Source organism: Anomalospiza imberbis, chromosome 7 (genome assembly GCF_031753505.1).
Source record: "Anomalospiza imberbis isolate Cuckoo-Finch-1a 21T00152 chromosome 7, ASM3175350v1, whole genome shotgun sequence".
Lineage (NCBI taxonomy): Eukaryota > Metazoa > Chordata > Aves > Passeriformes > Viduidae > Anomalospiza > Anomalospiza imberbis.
The window spans coordinates 30088613-30110967 of NC_089687.1; the positions used below are offsets into that span (position 1 = coordinate 30088613).

The 22355-nt window shown below is 47.3% G+C and overlaps 1 protein-coding gene across 4 annotated transcripts in view; it reads left to right on the forward strand.

The window, feature by feature from the left end:
* The window catches only part of TMEFF2 (transmembrane protein with EGF like and two follistatin like domains 2), a 186616-nt gene that overhangs the window by 52010 nt on the left and 112251 nt on the right, over positions 1 to 22355 (forward strand). Inside the window, exons 1-4 of one of the 4 annotated variants that reach the window (XM_068196326.1) lie at positions 9637 to 10079; positions 11440 to 11549; positions 17360 to 17489; positions 20254 to 20280. In XM_068196326.1, the coding sequence (XP_068052427.1) occupies positions 9899 to 10079; positions 11440 to 11549; positions 17360 to 17489; positions 20254 to 20280 (448 nt within the window). In that variant the 5' untranslated portion in view covers positions 9637 to 9898. Of the gene's footprint in view, positions 1 to 9636; positions 10080 to 11439; positions 11550 to 17359; positions 17490 to 20253; positions 20281 to 22355 lie in introns of those variants that run through there. The other 3 variants (XM_068196324.1, XM_068196323.1, XM_068196325.1) reach the window with 3 other exon arrangements.

Below are 22355 nucleotides of genomic sequence, written 5' to 3' on the forward strand. Positions count from 1 at the left end.
TCATGTATGCTTGAGAAAATCAACTCTAAATAGACATAGCTCAACTGTTTAGTTAAGAAAATCTGACTTATTAACTACATAACCCTGCTGGGACTGGCAGTACCTCTCCTTGCACACTAACAGGGCTACTGCAGAAGCATTACCTCAGCTTTTCCCAGCCTACTTAAACAGCCCTTAAATCTCATTTAAAGAATTAAAGGGAGATTTCAAGCATGCTTTAGTGAGGAGTGCATTTTTGCCTTGAATTTTCAAAACTAACAAAGCCAAGAACTTTGCTATTTTTAGGCATGTCTGGGGAGAAGATGCCACAGTTCCATGGCATGCCTGTCCTGTCCCCAGGTCCAGTTTGAGGGGCTGTTTTGCTCCCAGCATGCGGCAGCAGCATTGCTCCCTAGCAGGAAGGTGGCTCAGCCCTGTGAAAGCCATAGGCCTCATATCTTGAGAGCCATCTACTGGCACCTCGTCTGTTATCAGCATATTGCACATCCACACACCCTGCTCTCTTACAGGGCTGGCACAGAGCAGGTTTTACATCTTCCTGCTATGATGGAAGTAAGAACCATTTTAGAGTGGTCTAAGCTCATAAAACATCTGCAGAGGATCTCTTGGAGTCCTTCTTGCACCAGACTCCTCCATGCCCTGCCTGCAGTGAGGCAGTGGTTAATGCAGGACAGGGGATTGCAGAGAGCTTCTCATAACTGCTATGTATTTCTCCTGCACGGAGTTTAATGGTGATTGCCTTGCACCGAAGTTGTGGCAAGTTTTAGGAAGTAAAGAAAAAACAAATGGTGAAGGTGTGTTCTGGGCAGAATGTGCCATTTCCTTAGGAAGCCAAAGCCTTTGCCAGTCCTATCCTCATACCCTCATCCATCTGGGATTGAGGTCCTCTAGCAGGGCTGCAGCAGACGAGGGTGGGCACTGAACCAAGACAACTTGAGCCAGAGGGTCTCACTTCTCCCAGCAGCGTGGGACCGTGGGAGAGGAGGGTGTGTGCTGTGCCTGGAAACCTCACAGCACAGGGAAGAGCAGGGCAGGGTCAGCAAAGACATGGATCACCAGCAGAGGAAAACACAGCTGAGAGGTTGTGGACAGGGATGAGCAACTATGTGAATATCGCAAGTGCAGGGATGTCTTGCTCACCTTCAGTTTGGGTCTCCCAGTATTCGAAGCAAAACCCACTTTTCATGTGTTGGGCAACAAATACCCAGGATGCTTTCTATTCACATGTCACAGACCTATGAAAAATTACTCTGCCACCATTTTCAGAGTAGATGGGAGTGGTATTTAGGACTGCACTCTGCCTTTAATTCCTCTTTCTTTAAATGGAAGCTATTAAACTTTCTGATTAAGGCAGCAAGGAGTTCTGTATTATTCCAGAGCTTTACTTGATGTACTTGACAAATCTTTTTTTTTTCTTTTATGTTACCATTTGTATATATAATTTGACATCATTTTAGCTAGTGAAGAATCTTCATTTGCATTTTTTACTGTTTTGAGTCAATATGCCTTCAAATAAAGGTAACTATTATGTAGAAATTGTCTGACTGATCATAAAAAATGTTTCTATCATACACAAGCAATGACATTTTGAATTAAAATTTAATTATATGGAGTGAACTGTTTTTAGGTTTCAACAATACTTCACTGTATTGCTGTTTTGTTTCATTTAAGGTAAAGTTAAATGCATGTGTGGTAGCTTGCAAATCAGATAGGAGATTAGTGTGGCTTGTTAAGAAACTCTACCTAAGTATTGGTGCCATATATTAAATGAGAAGCAATATTCATTTTCCTTAGAACACCATCTCTGTTGCTTGCAGTTGGTAGCCTGTACAATGTCAGTATTGCCAAAACATCCCTTTCAGATCCTGAGATGGAAAATGCCAAATGTTTTACAAAACCGTAGCTCTTCTAGGCCTTCCCCTTCTCAGATGTGGAATCTGATTTCATAATATCTAAAGCATTATGTTTCATGCATGTGTGCAGGTATGAGTGTGTGTGTGTATGCAAAACTTTCTAAGGATTTTGACTTCTGACCCAGGTGCAAATCATTCTTATGCAAATCCTTCAAAAGCCTTAGTGGTTTTTCTATTATACTTAATTTTCATTGATGCGCCATTCCAAAGGAGAGCTGGCAATGGGTCCCATGGCCCTTCACTCTCTGACCTGAGACAGGCCAGCTGAAGGCTGTCCACCAGGCTCTCACCGAGTAGCACACAGGACCACACCACCACTCTGGTCACCACTTTGGCACAATACCATGACAGAGCAGTTGAACTTATCCCAGTATTTGCCTGGGGTGTACAGGTGCGCTTGAGTTCCCAAACCCTTGTGTTTAACAGGGAACAGTGTCTTTGGGTTCACACACTGTACTCATGCCATGTGCTCAGGACAGCAGGGACGCTCTCAGGACTATGGAAGGGACACTCCTGCTGGCAGTGCATGTACTGGTCAGACATTGCCCATTGATGCCTCTCATGAGTAGGGGCACGGGTGCCAGATTTCCATCCCTGCTCAAAAGGAAAGCATGGGCAGGATGTTACCTGTTAGAATAATTTAGCAATCTATCAGAAGACACAGAGCAGGGCTTATAGATAAGGGCTGGCACAAGGTGCTGAATACAAAATGATTGTTTATTGTTTCATAATGCATGAAGTAGGAGTATCAAATGATGTTAGCAGGTGCCGAGTTTAGGAAAGTTATCTTCTCACACAGTTCGTGAAGCTCGTGACCACAGGTCCTCCTGGCTGCCATATGTTCATGTGGTTCGTGGGAAATTCATGGAAATAAAATCTGTCAGGAGCTTTTAACCACAGAGAGACTCCCTCTTATCCCTGAGCGGCACCATCCACCTGTCCTCAAGGGTCTGCTGGAGACAAGACAGAAATGGCTCCTGTGATGAGCAGTGCTGCATCTGTGTGTGGCTGGGCTCTCTGCTCTACAGATAGACACAGTTCAGGTGTTTCTGTTGACAGCATTGCCAAGCAGAGTCAGGAGGGATAGGTCAGACTGCGTGGGATTTGTTCAGTTAAACTATGAACTTCCCTTGGTGGCTTGCAGGAATTGTATCTAGGTAGGATACAGTGTGGTCAGTTGAGGTGAGCTTAATGCAACTTCTGCAAGCTCCACTTCCACAGAGGGTGAAGCTAAAAGTTGATGGAGAAATACCATTTGAAAATGCTGGTTTATGTCTCAGTTGTTTTTCTTTTTCATTGAAACTGATTTATTACCTGCTAGGAAGAAAAGCAATCACTGCAATTCCAATGAGGTAAAGTAGCTAGAAAGACCAAAGGTATGCTAAGGCTGCACTTACTTTTACATTATAATCCTTTCAGGCCCTTTGTCTTAAAAACAACTCTGGGCAAAGGAGCCCAAAGATAGAAAATGAAAACAAGAAATGGATGTTACATTTCATCAAACAGAAGAAATTGTTCATAAGGCCAAGAAACTGATGTCACACAGACATTATATCTGTGAATAGCTGCTGTGGGTTTTCTCCCTGCTGGCCCTAGTTCTGAATTTCCATTCAATACTGTGCTGGGAAAAGGGCTGCAAAAGTAAAGCTCAAGTATCTCCACAACAGTAAAGGCTCCCACACCACCACCTCTTTGAATCCATTGCAGTGTTGTCTGTCCTGAGAGATGGAGGTGATTTCTACTGCAGGTAGCAAAATGTCCAGTGTTCCAAACATGCTCACAAAAGCAAAGGTCTTTGCAAATCAGTCATGAGAAAAGACTTTTAAGTTGGCTAACTCTGGTAGTAAACCAGAGTTATGAATTTCTTCTTCTCCCTTGAAGATATTTTGTTGCTCTTCAGAAATAAACACTTCTGAATAACCATGACTTTTTATAAATAATACACTCCCTCCTACAAGCTGCATGAAATGTTAAAACTCCAGAATGGACTATAAACGGATTCGTAAGTCTTTAGGATCCATGCATTTCAATCCATCTATTTAAAACTGAAGGTAAAAGGATCACAGTATTTATTTACGTTTTCCATGCCCTTTGTGCACCTTTTCCTGACATCAATTTCATGTGTGGAGTAGCACAAAATAGTGTTCCAGTATAAATTGCAATACTTTGTTCTGTCCCTCGGCATGTGCCAGCAAATTCAGCTGAAAGCGAAGCGTAACACGAGACAGCTTTTTTGGCACAACAGGTCACCAAAGCAGTGGAATGTTTCAGTCAAAACTCAAAGTGTGAGACATTGCTGAAAGGCAAGTTATCTTTCAGGCAAAGCTGAGACCTTTCTTCATCTTTATACATGAGAAGTCTTGCTCTGAAGCAGTTAATTACAATGAAAAATATGGCATGGTTTTCTCATAACTGTACATGAATTGTGCTTGGATTCCATACTAGTTCCAGGGAAGAACAAGAGCCATATTTTGTCTTACAAGCAAGGTGGGGGGGGGAAGTCTGTCATGATGTAGATGAATGTAATCTACTTGTTGTTTATAGACCCAAAGGATCCCTCAGAGCATTAAAAATCCATGTGATATCCAAGAGTGGCATACTTTGCATGGAGATATGTGATTTAGCTGAAAGCTGTATAAAATCTGTAAAACTGCATGTAGGCAAAGAGCTCCCTACTGCCTGTGCATTCGAGTGAAGCCATGTGTGCTTTTCCTGCACACATGAAAAATAGATGATCATAAAATCTGCTGGAGACTCACAAACTTCTGACAGAAACACGTGTCTAGGCTAAGTATGCCAACTTTTGGTCAAACCAGGCCCGAAAATACACAGAGCTGAAATAAGCATTGTTCTTCCATGGTGAGGGGAGAAATTCCAGCTTCATACACAGCAAGTACATACAGGTTGTGTATCCTTCACTGGTCTTCTGCTGGAATTGGTAACAGCCTTTCCTTCTGCCTCGGGTCTTTCAACTGGCAACTGGGCTTCCAAGCCTTTTCTGGTCTGAACTTTTGAAGCAGGCACATTTTGCCAAGAAAAATTATCACGAAAAATTGGTGAGCCCCACACTCCATTTTTCTTTAGGATTGGCAGTGACCATGTTTGGGCAAGTCTCTTGTAGGTTAAATAAATTTTTTCACTTTTTTTTTCCTTAGGAACTACAACTAGTGGTGGTAGCTGGCAGTAGCTCACACACGTGCAGCTCTCATTCTCTCAAGAATTGTGCAGAGTGGGGTTTGGTTAGGGTTTTTTCAATTCTGTGAATGTGTGTTTCATAAACAGACTGTGATGTGGTGTCAGCAGGGAAGGGGCTAACTCAAATGTCCCTTGTACATTTGGTGGGATTTGTTCTCAGCAGCTGTAGAACTGTCAGCCCATACTTCTAATCCTGGCTCATAGAAAACATGGTTCATTAATATTATCTGAATTGTAAGAAGCCTTTTTTCACTGATATTCTTGACCAAGGTTACCTTCCTAGGGCCTTTAGAGACATCAGACACATAGTCATAGCTTCATAGATAGACAGAGAAGAAAGAGAACGGGTGTTGTGTACCCAGAGCTTGTGTAGATGAGGCGGTTTTGGTACACTCATCTGTACCATTTGGCTTCTCCCAAGTTCTGGGAAACTTTTTGGAATCTGCAGCCTCCCAAGAGCAGCACAGCCAAGATATAATACAAGTGTGAACAACTGAGGTTGTGTAACTCCTTTCCAGTACAGCGTCTGCTGGCCAAGCACAGCAGCAGAAGGCATTACTCACAGACATGGCTACGTGGGACTGGGATCAGGTGCAGTCTGGCCCCAGGCCCCCTCTTCCAGCTGCTGCTATCCACTTGGGACTCAAGGAGTGCTGTGCACAGCCAGGACCTCACTTTAAGACATTTGAGGGCCTGCAGCACCTCAAACAGCTGCTTGTCAGCTGGGAGCTGATCTCTGAGCACAGGTACGCATGGCATGGCCACGTGTATTGGATAAATCTGCATCGGTATCAGCTGCCCTTGGATACACTCATCAGCCTGTTTCTTGTATCATGAGCATCTCAAAACTGTGCAGGCCTCAGAAAAGCTCTACAAGAGGTGGATTTAATACTCGAGATGTAGCCTGCCCTCATCATGTATGAGAAGGGCTCTTCCAAGAAGGTTGTGATTATTTTTGCTGCTCATCTGGCATTAGAGTCAAACATGTAGCTGCAAGGAACCCCACTGGTGGCTCAGTAGCATGACCTCAGTGTTTCAGGGAGGAGATGCTGGTCGCAGTTTGTACCTCACACCAGCCTAGCGCTGCCTGCATGGTTTACAAGTAGTAGTTTTTGTGCACTGGTGAGATGGGATGGGCACATCAGGGAGTACAAGACTGTAGATGTCAACTAGCCTAAGTGTTGAAGTATAGCTGGGAATAATGTGTTGCTGAGAGATTGTGTGTGCAGTGTCGCATTAAGAGGGTGGAATGCTTTGGAGCCAGGAACTACATGAAAAAATGATTGTATCTCAGTCTCTATAATTCAAAAGAAATTGCTAGAGAGCATAATTGAGAAAAGGGGCTTGTGGGTCTAGCCATCCCTTTTGGAGCAGACAGATGTATTTTTTTTTATCTTAACAAAACGTTTTTATAACTAGAGTTTTCATATCAACAAGGAAAATCTTTTTTATGGAAGATACCAGTGCTAGTCAGAGGAAAAACTGTCCTACTCTGCCACAAGGAGATTGCCCTTCAGACACTTTCAGGTTCACAGTTCAGGCATCATGCTGTGGCAATTACAGGACCTCTGGTGGAACTTCCACATCCCAAAGTCTGAGAACCAGCATACAAACAGAGGGGCTTCTTCATCTCCCCAGGCAGTGCCTGTTGTGTGAGTGGCTGAAAATAAAGCAGGGTAATTGTTAGTCAGCACTGTGAGCCTAGCTCAGTGGCTGCAGTGTTATATGGCACTCTGGGGACAGCACGGGCCAGAGCCGGGCTCTGCTGCTGGATTTAATGGTACTCTGTGAACGCCGGGTACACTTGTGGGATCATCTGGAGAGTGAGTTATTGTGGCAGGAGGGACACGTCAGAGAGGCTCTGGCTGCTCGTCTGGGAAAGACTGACCTAGCAGTTTCATTCCCCATGTGGTCGGGTTAAACTGGTCTAGAGATGAGGCCAGCAGTGCCTGTATGACCTGTAGCTATGTGGAAATTAAGGCAGGTTGGGGTGGAAGAAGGGAGGAGAGGGGAGGAAAAGAAGAAGGGAATAGAAACTGCAGGCTTTGCTAATTGCTACCAGGGGAATGGAGAGAGGTGAGACCACACAGAAGAACCAGGGAAGTGGGGAGAAGAAACAAGGGAGGAGCAAAAAGATAGGAAGGGAGAGGAGGACATTCCCCTGGTGAGGCTGTGTGACTGTGCTATCTGTGGCCAGCCAGGACATTTTTGATTTTTAAGCACGACAGTGATATGTCAAAGAGCTGAGTTTTAACAAGCAATAATGAATATGAGGGGGAAAAAAAGAAAAAAAGGTAAAACCAAAAGGAAGAGGGGACAAGGAAATAAAAGGAATGTGGTAGTATATGAAATAACTGAATGGCATGAAAAAGCCATGAAAAGAGATAAAAGGAAAGAAAAAAATTGATCTGGCACCAAGCACTCAGCTGGCAGGTGCTCTGTAAGCCCACAGAAGATGAAGGATAAGATTCAGTGCAACCACTAGCAGGCAGTAAAAAATTTAGTATTTTCTTTCTGCTTAGGTCTTGATTAGTAAATAGGAAATTGTAGGCACGGATTTGTGTGGGTCTCCATCAGAGTTTTAAAACATATTGGAATGTGCAAATTGATACCCTTTAATTGTAGCAAAGGTTTCTGGAGTACAGGTGGGCAGAAGAGGTCAATACAGATAGCAGCAGGTGGGCAGAGCAGGGAGCAGACATAGATGTACAGGGGAGAAAGGAGCCAGATGAAAACCTGGTTTAGAGCTTAGGGAGAAGCTAGACGGGGATTAACTGAGCGTGAAGCATTCCTTGGCTCCCGCATACCATGCCCCTATATGAAAGGATAACAAGCAGTAGTACTGGTGTAAGGATTTGTGTGGACTCTCAGCTTAGGGGTCGAAAAGGAGGTCATGCTTTCGGGAACAGCGAACTTCCAGCAGGGTCTCCTCACACACATTCGGGGGTCTCCAGGCCCAGAGAGAGCCGTACCCTACTCCCCCCTGCAGCGCCCACTCTCATAGCTCGCCCGTGCGGCGCCGGAGCCCTCGGGGATGCCAAGCTGCCCCCATGGGCGGAGGAGGGGCCGGGCCAGCCCAGCCCAGCCCAGCCCAGCCCAGCCCAGCCCGCCTGCCATCCGCACCGAGCCCCGGTCCTGCCCGGCCCGGCTGCTCCCACCGGCACGGGCGGCCGCGGGCTCCAGCGCCCGTGTTTAGAAAGCGCTTCCCTGCTGCCATCTGCAGAAATCGATCCGATCGTTTTTTATTATTCTCCAATCTAAGGCGTCCTTGTCGCCCAAGCCGCCGGCCGCCCCATCCCGCCGGCAGCACGGCCGCACGTTAAGCGCCGGTCGCGGGCCAGGGGCCCGATTTACCTGGCAGGTGTCTGCCGGCTTCGCTGCGCCCGGGCGCCGAGCGGCGGCGGGCCCGGAGATGCGCGGAGGAGGGGGCGAAGTTGGGCCGCCCCGAGCCCTGCGGCGGGGCCGGCGGCTCCCAACACCGGCCGCGGAGGGAGGGTGAGGGGAGCACTGCTGCTGTGCTCCCGCCGCCGGGGGAGCGAGGGGAGTCCCCACGACCGTCCTGGAGCCGCCTGCTAAAACTGAAGCCCCAGATGGGAGGAGGGAGGAGGATCCTCGGCGCAGGGCGCAGCGGGGGAGGCGGCTCCCGCAGCCCCGTGGCACATCGCCGGCTGGAGGCGGCGGGATGCTGCTCCGGGGCTGCGCTCCGCTAGCGTGCCGTAGGTGTGGGGGCCAGAGCAGCCCTCCGTGCTAGAGTGATGGTGCATTTTCCTCCGGCTCCGTCGCGGGGATGGGGGGGTGGTGCCGCAGCCCGAGAAGACCTTGGCCGCTGCCTGCCGAGGCTGGGCAAGATCTTCCCTCTCTCTCTCTTCTCCTTGCTTTCCCCGCAGTGCTCGTTTCTTCCCCTCGTCACCTCTCCAGCCCTGTGCCCGCTCCAGACCCTACAGCCGTGACGGTGTTTTATTTTCCTAACGTCGCAGCCGCGCGTGATTAAACACCAGCGCCCGGGCGCGCGGTTGGCAACTTCAGCAGCGCCCGGGCGTGTGCGGTGTGTGTGTGCGCGGAGGGTGTCGCGGATGTCCCTGCCCGCGGGCGCGCTTGCCACCGGCGACTCGGCGCCGGCCGGGGCCGTGCGCGCACATGTGTGGGCGCAGAGGGGCGCGGAGGGGCGCGGAGAGGCGCGGCGCTGCCCGGCCCGCGCCCCGTCGGGGCCGGCGCATCCCCGCAGCCGGCGGGACGGCGCCCCGGGGCGCAAGGGTGCGGAGCACCGCCCGCGGCCCCGCCGGCCGCGCTCTCCCCGCGCCGCTGCCGCCCGGCCCGGCCCGGCCCGGCCCGGCCCGGCCCTGCCCCGGGCGCTGCCGCGGGGCGCAGCAGCTCCGCCGGCCCCGCCCGCCGGGCCCCGCATCCCGCTCGGCCAATGGGGGCGGCGCGGCGGCGCACGTGACGCGGCGGGCCGGGACCTGCTGCTTCCCCCGCGCAGAGGGATGCGGGCGGCAGAGCGGGGCAGGCGGCGGCGGCGGCGGCTGCGCGGCGGCGGCCCCTCCGCGCCCTCCCCCCGCTCCCCGCCGCCCGGCCCCTATGGCAGCTGCTCCCCGCCCCGCCGCCGCCCGCACCCCCGCGCCGCCCCGCCGGGCTCCGCCGCTCGCCCCAGCGTAGCGCCCGGCCGCCGCTCGCTGACCCGCTGCCGCCGCCGGCCGGGGCCCCGGGATGCCCAGCGGCTCCGCCGCCCGTCCCTGCCGCCCGCCGCGCCGCCCGGGGGGCACGCCGCCGCCGGAGAGTTGAGTTAGGAAGTCATGGTGCCCTGGGAGCCCTCCCCGCCCCGGCAGTGCGGCGGCGGCGGCTGGACGCTATGCGACTGCTGCTGCTGGCTGCTGCTGCCCGCCGTGCTGCTCGTCCTCGCCCGCCCCGACAAGCTGGCGGCCTTCCCTACCTCCTTAAGCGACTGCCAGACGCCCACCGGCTGGAACTGCTCCGGTAAGCACCGGAGCACCCCGCGCCCGGCCCCGCCGTGCCCCGCCGGGCGCTCGGAGTTGCGCGGACGAGCCCGGGGGAGGCAACTTCAGAGGGTGATGCCGCGTCCCGTTGAGTGCACGGGAATAGCGAAGGCAAAAAGTCTTGGGCGTCGGGGCTCGCCGCCGTTCCCGGTGCGACCGCAGCCCCCGGGGTCCCGCAGCCGCCGGGGCACGCCGCGGTGCCGGGCGCGGCAGCCGCGCCCTCCACCGGTGCGGGAGGCTCCCCGGGCAGAGAGAGAGCCCCGGCCCCGGCGGAGCGCGGCTCTGCGCTGGAACGGGGCACTCGGCGTGCGGGAGCGGGAGACGGGGCCGCGTGTGCGCATCCTGCGGGCGGCTGTTTCCGTGCGCACCGAACGGAGAGCGGATCGGGGTGTCGGCGTCGCGACACCGGGAACCCGCTGCCCGTGTCTTAAAGTCAGGCTGACCTTTGTAACGGGTTTCCTGTGCAGGTCAGCAGCCGGTCCTACCCCGATACGTAAAATAATTCGTAGCCTTCTAATGCGAAGAGCGTTATTTGGGGTGCTGCGTGGATCGCACATGACGTGTTAGATCGGGGGGAATTTGCGCTGTGAGCTCTTCGTTTTAAACATGTAGCGATACAGTTGAAGAGCGCTCGGATGTTTTTTAAAAATAATCAATGGATTCAGATCTTAATGGGTCTGGAGTCTGAAATAGCTGTTTTGTTTAGTATCTTGCCACTCGCTGTTGGAGTGGGAAGTCAGCTAGCGAAATCTGAAATTCATGCTTGTATTCGTGAACTGAATGTTCAGTCAGATCTGTTGGTTTTTCCTGGAGAATATGAAGGCAAAGAGCTCGGTTCACTCAGCGGCTCATGGGGATCCTGGCACTTCTTCTGTTAACTTAGAGGTCATCAATCTTCATTGGGATCAGGCAGACCATCACAGAAAACACACAGCCTGTTTGTCTTTATTATTGGGGGCTTTGTTGTGTCATGGGCTGGAGAAATTCCTATTTGGACTTTTGTCCAACAGATTTGTGATCGGATGGGGATAAGTTGATGACATTTCCAACCCAGAGCCATGAAATAGAATAATTACAAGGTGACTTTTGAGGAAACCGAGTCCGTGAAATAGAAAAAAATGTGTGTGAGGTAGTGGGGAGTAAGAACCGAGAGAAACACCGAGGGAGAAACAAGAGGAAAAGTGAAAAGCTGAGGACAGGGAAGGACAAAAGGAAATCTGGACTCTATCAATTTCATCAACAAGGTTATTGTGCTGTGTGCATTAAAATGCAATCATCCCATATTGTTCCTCTTGCTAGACCAAAGCTGACTTTTTTTTCTCCTTCTCTTTACATTTGAGGTTACGATGACAGAGAAAATGATCTCTTTCTCTGCGACACCAATACCTGTAAATTTGATGGGGAGTGTTTAAGGATTGGAGACAGTGTGACTTGTGTCTGTCAGTTCAAGGTAAGAAGATTTGATATTTCGTTCTCTAATTCACTAATGAGAATACAAATCAAGGATCTCCCTTTATAACCTATCACTTGGCAATTTATTTCTCTATGTGCAGAGAAGGTAGAGGGAAAACCTGACAGTGCATATAAAAGCTGGCAGGAGAACCAACTGGTGGCAAAAAGACATAAGTTTCCCTGGGAAAATTCAGATGCTGTGGCTTTAAATGTCCCTTCGGGTCTGCAGTTCCAGGTTGTGCATTTCTGATTTTTCATCCCTGCCCTTTTAACAAGGATTTAGAGTCCTTTCTAAATTCATTTCTGATACAGATCATGGCTTATTGTATTCGGAGTTCTGATCTAGTTAAAGAAATGGATCTGTAATGTGCTTATGCAATATTTTCAGGAAGAGCTGCATAGTGACAATGCTTCTGCCTGTTTATCTGCCCAGCTGATCAGATTAAGGAGCAATCCCACTGTTCCAAAATGATGAACTTCCTTTAGGTTTTATATAGTTTTAGGAGGGCTATTACTGAGTAGTAAGGGGTTTTCCTGCTATTTCTTCTCTCTTCCTCTGTCAGCTACATCTAAACCTCAGCCCTTCTCAAAGTCAGATGATTTCATTATGAAGGGTTCCATTTAATGTTTTAGCTAACTCGCGGAACAGCTGGTCTTTAAATAATGACCTGAATAGAAACTGCACAAATTAAAGCAGTTTAAAGCATGTACCAGCACAGGGCTGTATGTGTGTTTATGCCCCAATGTTTTTCTGCATTTTAATGTGGATTGGTGAAGTTGTGAAACTTACTATGCCGACTGGAGTGTTTACAGTAGGGCAGGCCAAATAGTGCACAGCTCAAGACTGGGCACATGTGTAATGACTATGTTAATATTGAGCTTTGATTCATGTTAAAGCATTGTAAGTATCGTTTATATTTCTAGAGCCAAATGTGCCTTCGGAGATAAAACCCACGTGATAAGTTCCTTCATTTTAAACGAGGAAGGAATTTTCTCTAATGAGAGCAAGACAGTTCTTAAACACTTGTGTTTCCCATGTTAGAAGGGAATTCATATTGACTGTGGGAGTCTTTTATTCTATTTGGAGTTTGCATGCAATCAAAAATTCAGTGTGAGAATGCTGTTTTGAGCATTTGCCTTGGCTCGGCATATGCAGTGATACAAGGGTTATGGTCTGGTCTGTTTTATCTTTCTGAGAAGAATCTGTAAGGCAGTGAAACGTAAGTGACTTGTCCTGGTGGTAAGCCAGGATAGATGTTGTGCCATGAGTCTCTGGAACTTAGAGCAGTCACTGAGAGTGCTTGGGTCTTGTCTTTGGTTCCTGTTTCATGTTGACAATTGGTATAAAGCAGTGAACTCATAGCCTGCAGGGTGCAAATTCAGATGTTGCTATTGGCAGGGAAGAAGTCATTGGGAGCGCTGTTTTCCCAAGGCAGGGTGCTAATGCCTGGTGATTTGGGGTAAATGAAGCTAGGTAAACCTCTCCAGGCTTTCTGGTCCCCTCTTTGAGAGGTGAACAGTCTAAGTATGCTGAGTTTAGCAGTTTTGTAGTGGGCAGTTGAAACAGATTTAAGAAAATCAGGCAAATCGTATATGAATATGTAAATAAGATCAAAAGAATGAGTTGGGCAATTGTGGGCTCTATCACTAGGAAATGGGTTGAAATCAACAGCAGTCTTTGGTTTTGCTGGCCTTTGGATCAGGCCCTGTAAACACTCAGAGCTCTTTGTCTAGCTGTGAGCCCTCTGTGGAGCCGCAGGGCTGACTGTGACCTTGGAGGGCAAGTTACCTGTGGCTGATGCTGTGCCAGCACTGCCAAGGGCGCTGTGGTGCCGGGGGCTTCTGTAGTCAAACGCGAGCGCTTTGATACAGGCAGAGCTTGGGGGGATGTTAGCTGCTCTTGTAACATCAGTGGACACTGTGACAAGCCAAAAAGATATGCCACTGGAGTAGAAAATTAATTTCTAGTGTGGTGTCTGAGGCTGGCTAAGTGAGGCGTGCTGGCCAGGTAACTTATGTCACGAGTAAGGGGGGCCCCCGTCAGAATTCAGGGCTCCCATTTCAGTGACAACTCTTTGTGGTGATAGTGAGCAAATCAATAGCAGACTCCTCATCACTATCACTGTGTTTTATGTCTTTTCAGAAATTTGAGAGAATAGACAAGAATAGAGAGCTCATTTTGCCTCCATACTGATGAAAAGTTCTGGGCCGACCAGCCTGTGTCTTGAGGGGCTGGATACATGGAAGTGGAGAGCAGGGCTTCTGCAGTCTTTGTTTGGGTTTGTTCAATCCAGAATTACAGATGCTTCATATCTGCCCAAGTGGAGTTAAAATGAATTTATTTTTATTTGAAAAGATGAATATGATCAGACTGCTCTGGAACACCCAAGTTAGACTTCCAACCCTGGTGAGCCAGCGGGTATGTGCTGAGAGAGAGGTTCATATTGGCTGGTTCTCTTGTCACAGTCTGCTGTGACAGCTCTCAGTGAGACATGTCTTTTATTGACAAACACCATGTCCTGTTCTGCTCAGGAGATGCAGACCCATCCCCTGTGCAGGACAAGCCCAGACTTTGGTGCTGGAGGGAGGGGAGGCATTGGGACAGTGCTGGCTCCAGCAGGAGGGCTGAGCATGTGGGAAACCACCAGCCCTTCCTTCCCTCAGACTCAGTGGGTCCAACAGAAGGTGTAGAGCTGTGCCAGCAGGCAAGTGGTTGGGGACATGGCTTGTGGGGGTCTGTACCTCTTTGCCCAAAGCCATAGGTCTGGCAGCTGGGCTCTTCCCTCTTACACTTCATGAACATATCAAAAAATAAACCAAGTATTTCCGTCAGTGTCTTTCCTCTTGAGTTACCAAGCCTGTGGACAGTCACTGTGCTTTATGGGAGGGACGACTCCTGTTTTCATGCATGTTGAGTCTTCCATGTGCTTCAGTGTTTGTGGAGCTGCAACATCACCTGTCCTGATGACCTGTTGCACAACACCTGTTCAACTTCCAGCTTTGTTTTATTTCCGGAATATTTTTTTGTGCAGCTGGGTTCAAGATGTGGGTGGCATTTTGGAAGTAGCTGATCCATGAAAGTAGGAGGAGGTCAAGCTTTTAACAGTGTTACCAGGAGTAGTTATACAGGTTGCCATTATCTTTAGGAAACAAACCACCTGCTTTCAGTGCACAGCAGTGATTCAGAGGCTCCCAAAGATGGTTTGTCCCTGGCTGTGACAGTGGGCACTCGAGGCTGCAGGTGCTGAGGAAGGCAGCCTTTGACTGACACTTGATGGAATTGCATGAGTCCATTTCCCTGCTCTACAGCTGTATGTTAAAAACTGGCATGTGTAAGAGAGGAGTGAACAGTATGGCACTGAGCTGCTGGGTTTAGTCAGAGTTTTAATGTGGATTTCCCTGAGGGCTTGCTCAATTTACTTGGGGATGAAGAATCATTCTTACATCTAGGGCCTGGTCTAGTGAGCCCTAAACCAACAACAAAAACATGTCACTAGACTGACGGAACTGACATTCAACACCTGATATTCTCCAGCGGGTGAATATCAATATTCTTCACTAGCAGGAAGTATTTTGTGATCGTGATGAGCTGTGAGTACAGGATTAAGCATGGGCAAACACAAGAGTTTAGCTCTAGTGGGTTAGAAACCACCAACATCACAATCTTCACATTGGTGATCTTGTTTTCTTTCCTGGGTAACTTCCACTACAGTTTCCAGCTCAAAGCTAAGGCAGGATCCATATGGAAGATATCCCTCCCTTTGCTCCTTAAGGCTCCTGCCTTTTCCATCTGACTCCTAGTTTTCCAAAGGTGCTGGTGGGAAGAGTGGACTACTAATACTTCCTGGGGTCCTGATGTCTCTTGAATGCATTTTAACATTGCCTACCTCTGGAAGAAGTTCCAGCCTACTTCAAAGCACTCCTCTGTGTGGATTGGGATTTCACCCTTTATGTGGGGCTGTCTGGCCTTTCAGATCTGCAGCTGAGTCCGTGTCAAAGATCGTCCCTTGCTCTGGGCGAAAGCAGCAGAGGAGTTGCCTTTGTGTTTCTCAGGCAGAAAAGTTGCCTCTGTGTTTTTTGGGCAAAGAATCCAACCTTGTTTCTACATGTAAGAAAGCCTGTTGTGATACTGCAGGCCAAATTCTTCACAAATCCTTGGGTGACAAGCAGATATTACACCTAAAGCAAGCATGATTTGATGCTTCATGCTTTAAAAAATATGCACGATTGTGTTAATTGTCCTGGTTATGTATTCCAGATCAGCCTCTAGCAATTGCTGTTGAGCTTCTGGATGAAGTTGGCATTTTATGCTTGAAACATTGCTCAGATTTGGAACATAATGGTGAAAATAGCCTAGAAACATTTTTAATCAACAGTTTAAAATCTCTGCATGGAGGAGCCCTTCGTGAGGAGCAGAAGGAGAGGATTTCTGCTGTTGTGGCTGCTGTTTTTCTTCCCTGTTCCACGGGAAGAGGGTGCTGGGGGTGGGCAACATCTTGGGAAGATTGAAGAGAATACAATGCAAAAGGAAAATGTCATTTGTTTTGGCCCAATCAAAATGTCACTCTGACCAACTATGAATAATTTCTTGGCAGCTGCTCTGTATGGAGGCCTGCAATTAATGCAATCTATGCAATTGTTTGTGTTAATCATTTCTGTAATCGCTCAGTTTAAAGCATTTTTGATGTTAATATCCCTGATATTTCTGTTCTGTGTTTTACATTGTGCCCCACAAACACACCGCAGACACGTTGTGGCATGATACAGCTAAATAGGATGTATGATTTCTTCTAAATTTTTACTTGGATTTAGGCAGAGGTGAGCATTTGTAAATAATAATTGTGATCATTCCATTTGTTCTAATTAACAATGAGGCATACCAGGAGTAGGGTAATCACGAGATAATCATATCCCTGGTATAATTGCCATGTACTGGGCACATCCAAGTATTTCTAAGCCTCCAAGGATGATTATCTTGTGGTAACTGCACCCCGTAGGTTGCCCAATTTTCAGTCTAAAATGAAATTATTATTTTTTTTTAATGAACGAGAAGGGACAAAACTGTCTTCCAGTGGTAGAGGAAATCAGGCAGAGCTCAGCAGGAGTTTGAGCTAAAGCAGGGGTGCGTGGTGTGAGAAACTTCTGCACTGGCTGGGCTCACTGCAGTGCTGCTGCTCCTGCCCACTGGCCACCGTGGGGAGAGCTTGGACCTTTGTGGAGCATCCCAGCTGCAGCTTGCCAGGAGCAGAAGTGTCTGTGCAGAAAGAGGGATGGACTTCGATCGTTGGTGTCTCAGAAATAATTTCCCTCTGTCCAGTCAGTACTTGAAGAGTTAGACACACACTTGTGTGTGTGCAGACCTCCGTAGCAGTGCAGGGGTGTGTGTGCAGGAGGAGGGGAAGAGAGAGCCTGTTCATTACTGTTTGTCTGGAGCCATCCGATGGAAACACAGGAGCTGTTATTGCAGATGTGAGGAGTCATTTGCCTTGCCCGTATTCCTTCCCCGGGAATGCCCCCTGCTACCTGCTGGCAGTCGGAGACCTCTCTGGGGCACTTACTGAACACTTTGTCCATTCAGATTACCTTTCCCCTAATATATTCAAATCTGATTTTTCTTTTAAGAAATACCCCTCCCTCTCCCCTGGTAGCTGTAAAGGTGAGAGAGGATTGTCAGTGTCGCTCTCTGTTGTTTTCCCAGAGTTTTAATGCTGGCAGGGAGCAGGGGGCGTGTGTGTGGGGGCACCCGAATGGGTGCTGTGCCCTCTGCTCGTGTGACTAACGCTGCTGCTCTCTGTCCCTTCTCATCAGTGTAACAATGACTACGTGCCCGTGTGTGGCTCCAATGGTGACACCTACCAGAACGAATGCTACTTGAAACAGGCTGCCTGCAAGCAGCAGAGTGAAATCCTGCTGGTGTCCGAGGGATCGTGTGCCACTGGTACGTATAACTCACTCCAGGGTGCCTGCCAACCTGCCACGCCCCCAGGAAAATGGCCTGGGGATGGCAAAAACCATTTAAATTCTTGCTTTGAGTTCATTACTGGTTAATTTTTTGGGGGCATGAGAAGTCACTGCCATCCTTCCCTTTTAAGTAACTTACTATAGGCTCGCAGTCCCTGATGCACTGTAGCCCTGGCACTGTTTGGAAGAGTTCGGCAAAGAAGATCTGTTTTTTAATTTGTGTCTTGTGCTCCTGATCATCCTGTGCCCTGCCTACACTTCTGAGCTGTTACGACAAGTGAACTGATAGCAGATTAAGTGAGCAGATGTCTGATAAATGGGCATCTGGATTACCACAAACCTCTCCGTAATCTGGAGAGAGAGAACTGGAGCATTATTGCCTGCAATCCAGTTTCTTAGGTTTTTCCTTATCCTTGTAGGGCCAGATCCCCAGCTGGTATGATTCAACAGACCACTGGTTGTAATGAGTCCTGCCAGTTTATACCAGCTGAAGATTTAGTCCAAAGCACACATAACGAACAGGTCTGTGCCACCGGTGTTTTGTTCTGGACTTGAGAAAGCTGACTGGCATGTGAGACAGCTTTGCTCAACTCTGAGCCTTGTGAGCTGTTTATATCTCAGCTTGCATGAAAACAGCTAGAAAGGTGAATGAGCAAAATCTGTCAGGAAAACCAAGATGCTTATATGCAGGAGTTCTTGATGTTTTTCTTTCGTGCTCAGTATCTGTTAGAGGTGGGCAGTGAAGTTAACTTGAAAAGAGCAGGAGTAAGCCTTTGTTCTTGAGAGAGTTCTTTAAACTTAAAGCAGAATTTTTTTCTTGGCTGAGGATGGAGGAGTCAATAAAAAGTACATTAGACAAACTTTTTTCAGTGCTGTAATTTCATGTTTCATACACCTGAGAGAAAATAAACTCCTTTCTCTGGAAATGTTGTTCTTCTCTGAAGCTGTTACCTGACAATATTCAAGAAGGAAAAAACATATGCTGCAATTTTTTTGTCCATAAATTGGTATTAAATGGATCTTAGGCTGACAAAACCTACTGTGGTGTAAGAATTGTTCAACTTAGTAAATTCTCTCAGCACAGCAACTGGTCTTTTTGGTTCAATTTTTTTGATTAAAGGGATAATTTCAGTGCATTTCTACAACTTTTCTGAAACTTATTTGCCTGCTGGCAATGACTCTGTTGGCAGTGTTCTCTTTGAAGCGCATTGTGGATTTCAGAAAGAGAGAAGGAAAAAATATGTTTTCCTGAAGTCTTGATCAAGGTCTTTGGCCTCTTTTTCCTTTTCCCAAGGAGGAGCTCAGTGGAGAAGGGAACAGCCATTTTCCTTAGGTTTTCCCTATGGTATAGGGCAGACAGGATGCTGAAGAACCCCCAGCAGAGACCTGGGCTTCTGAGCAGTGTCAGTGAGCAGCCCTTCTGGCCCTGCCTGCCAGGGGTCTGGGCCCTGAAGGGTTGGGCAGGAGAAGGAGCACGAGGTCCTTTTCCTGCAGAGAGCCAAATACCATGGTAGCTCTCTGGCAGGCAGGTGATAGCAGGTGCTCGTTTCTTTTTCTGTGCTGGGGAGATCTGGCACACCTGGAAAAGCAAAGCTTCCCAGAGCCATGAGGGCAGTGTAGTGCAGACCTTTCTTCCCTCTTTCCTCAGTAGCTCATTTGGGAAAGAGCATCAGGACAAAGGATCAGATCAGGAAAATCCAGGACACGGTGACTGGGAAAACACTGTTATTTCTGTTCCCTTTTTCAGCCACCTTTTGCAGCTGTCCTTTGCAGCCTTGCTGAACAAATCTACCATTTGAAGCAATTCTTGCAACCAATTATTTAGCAAAGATTTTCCTTTTCTTTCTTAGTTTTGAGCAGTAATGGCATGTGCAAGTTCAGATCCACCAGACCTCGCTGTCAGTGAATGAGATCTAAAGTTCACAGGGTACTTTCATCCCAAACCAGCTGTTCCAAACTCCTTCTATTAAATCTTGATGCTGATAAATGCATAACTGTTTCACTAAGAGGGAGGATAGAATGGCAGCCTCCCTCCCTTCCCTGCAGAAGAAACTCCTCTTAGGCATTATTTTTTGGTAGCCCTGTGTGTGCATTTCTGTGCTTTGCCTTGCTTAGAAAGTTTCTTACTGAAGCTCTGTGCTTGGCAATTTTGTGATGTTGCACTTTCTAAATTTGTAACTCTCATCATTCCAGCCAACAAAATGTCGAGAAGAGGAAAAAGAAAGCACTCAGTTTTGAAACTGAGCAACAACCTTGAGAAAAATGGCATTTTAATAATTTACCTGAAGACTTTGAATAATAGTAATTTAATGGTTTATTCCAACTAGTTAAAATTTGATGAGATGTCCTGTTTCCTAAAGATAATGATACAAATTTACAAATGGGTTTTAAAATCTCTCCTTGGTGATGATTTAGTAGTGACCAACTAGTAACTTTGTACTGCTGTTGGGAACAAAGATTTATCTAAGTACAGCAAAACGAGGTAGAGACTTCTAAGGACATTGCAGCATTCTGTGGCTTAGGTTATTTTCATCTGATAGAGAGACTTTAAAGAAAAAAAAAATAGAGACATGAGAAAGATGGCTTGAGTGAATTACATTCAGATTAGATCTCGATAATTTACCCAGGGATGCCATCAAAGGCGAGGTACACTGTAGTACACTTCACTGAAGCCTTGCTTTGCATGCTCACAGCACATACTGGAGCACATGAATATAAATTCCTCTCTGTTCTTTTCTCAGATGCTGGCTCAGGATCTGGGGACGGAGGTAAGAGCCCTCTTTTAATATCTCTGTTCTTATGTGCACACACATTGTCTTACACAATTTCAGATTATAAGTGGATATACTTTGCAATTTAAGTTCTTGCACTACATACTGTCTTTTGTTCAGCTCTGTCTTTGAAAAAAGCAGTATTTTGCATTTCAGTCAAGCTGGAACCTAATCATGACATGCTGTTTTCTAGGGAAATTCAGAAAGCTGTGTTACTTCTAATAGGACTTGGAATTATTCATAGGTTGTGCTAGGAGCTCTATCTCCATCTACTGTTACAGTTGCACTCATTTGTTTTATGTTTAGGATAATATTTCTTTTGTTTTTAAAACATGAGCCAAACCCTTGGCTCCTCCTCACTGGAGGATTCAAGCCAAATATTTTGTGGTAGCAGAGAGCATTCTTTCAAAGATATGAAGAAGTGTCACAGGGAAAGAACAATGTGTTTTTATAAGAACAGCAACAACAAAACTGAACGTGGAAATAGCCTGAGCCCTTTGTGGCGTACAGGGGATACTGTAAAATGTAGGCAAACTAGCATTTAAGTAGGGGCTTATTTTATTGGTTTTTGGTTTGTTTTTTTTTTTTTTTTATTTCTTGGTGCAGTCATGATAGATTTGATTGTCTGACATGAGTCCTTCTTGGATGTATAACCGTTGGGTCTGGGTAGTGCCCTGCCTTGGGGTAGGGAGTGTGACTTTTGGGGCTGGTAGGTCAGGCTTCTCTGGGGGGCCAGGGCTAGTCTGGGTAGCTTAGGAAGGCTGTCCTGGAGAGTTCCCCTCATTTCTGCCCCAGCTCCCTGACTAAGCTCCAGGAGACCCCTGGCAGGGAAGGTCAAGGCCAGCATCAGCCTGGGAGGCTGCTGGGGCAGCCACCAGGAGCTGAGCCAGCTTTTGGTGTGACACAGACAGCAGGGCTGGGCTCAGGCCCAGTTTTATGGCTACTCTTGGCTGGATTCAGGTTTTTCAAATACAGTCAAGTTACTTGGCAAAGTATCCCCTAGTCCTTGTTTGATTTTGGTCACCAGGATATCCATGAGTGTAGTGTGTATGGAAGGTATTATTTTTACCTGTGAAGTGGCCAACAACATGAGCATGAGGCACTTCATGGGCCTGATTTTCTGACATCAGACTCAGGCTGCTTTCTGGAACTCAGGACACTTCAAGATGCTTCAAATCTGGCTCCCCAAAAACTGCAACGTGAAATATTGCTAGTTTTTTTTCCAGCTATTTTACTCTAATGTTCTTTTAGACTGTCTTTTTAAACTATTACACCAGAAAAATACCTTGTTCAGTGCTTACTAGAAATCTGCTATTTGATTTATATGTACAATAGGGTTTTCACACATATGGTCAATAAATTGCTTTCAAAAGAATTTGCACAAAATTCATTATGCATGTACCAAGGAAGACAGATAAAGTTTTCAGTTTGTTTTGTAACGGAGGAGATGGGAAAACAAACTTGGCCATTTTCTGAAAGTAATGAATTCCATTCTCAGAAAGCATAGGAGTTTAAAGGCATGATTTCCAAAGACTTTCATTTTAGAAGCTCGGGTTGACAGAAGATGAGCAGAGCAGGGCCTTGGGACTGACTGTGCAGGTGGTAAGGAAGCAGATTTGTGAAGGAGACAGAACCAAGTTGTTGGTACATGTGTTTAAAGGTCTACAAAGCTGCCTTGTATTATTCAAGATTTAGTAGGCAGCTAGGGCTGCTCTTGAAGTACAAAAGTATATTTATGTGCCCTAAGCTAAATCCATACAAGTAAATGTTGTCACTACATCACTCTTTACTAGACATGGTCTTGTTGTAAAAGCTGTAATAAATTTTGGATGTCACCACAGTAAGTCTTGTAAAATCCACTCCAGCAGTCATGAGTGGGACGTGCTCCTATGAGAAGCTCGAGGACTTAGGAAATCTTGTGTGGTCCCTGATTTTTCTTGAATTTTTTTTTCTTATGCTTCTCCAAGCAGTCTTGGTTAACAGAATAACCAGTGCAGCATCTTTTTTAGCAAAACTCCTGCCACAGGGATGGTCCCAGCCAGGCAGCTGTGAGATAAGGGAACAAAATTTTC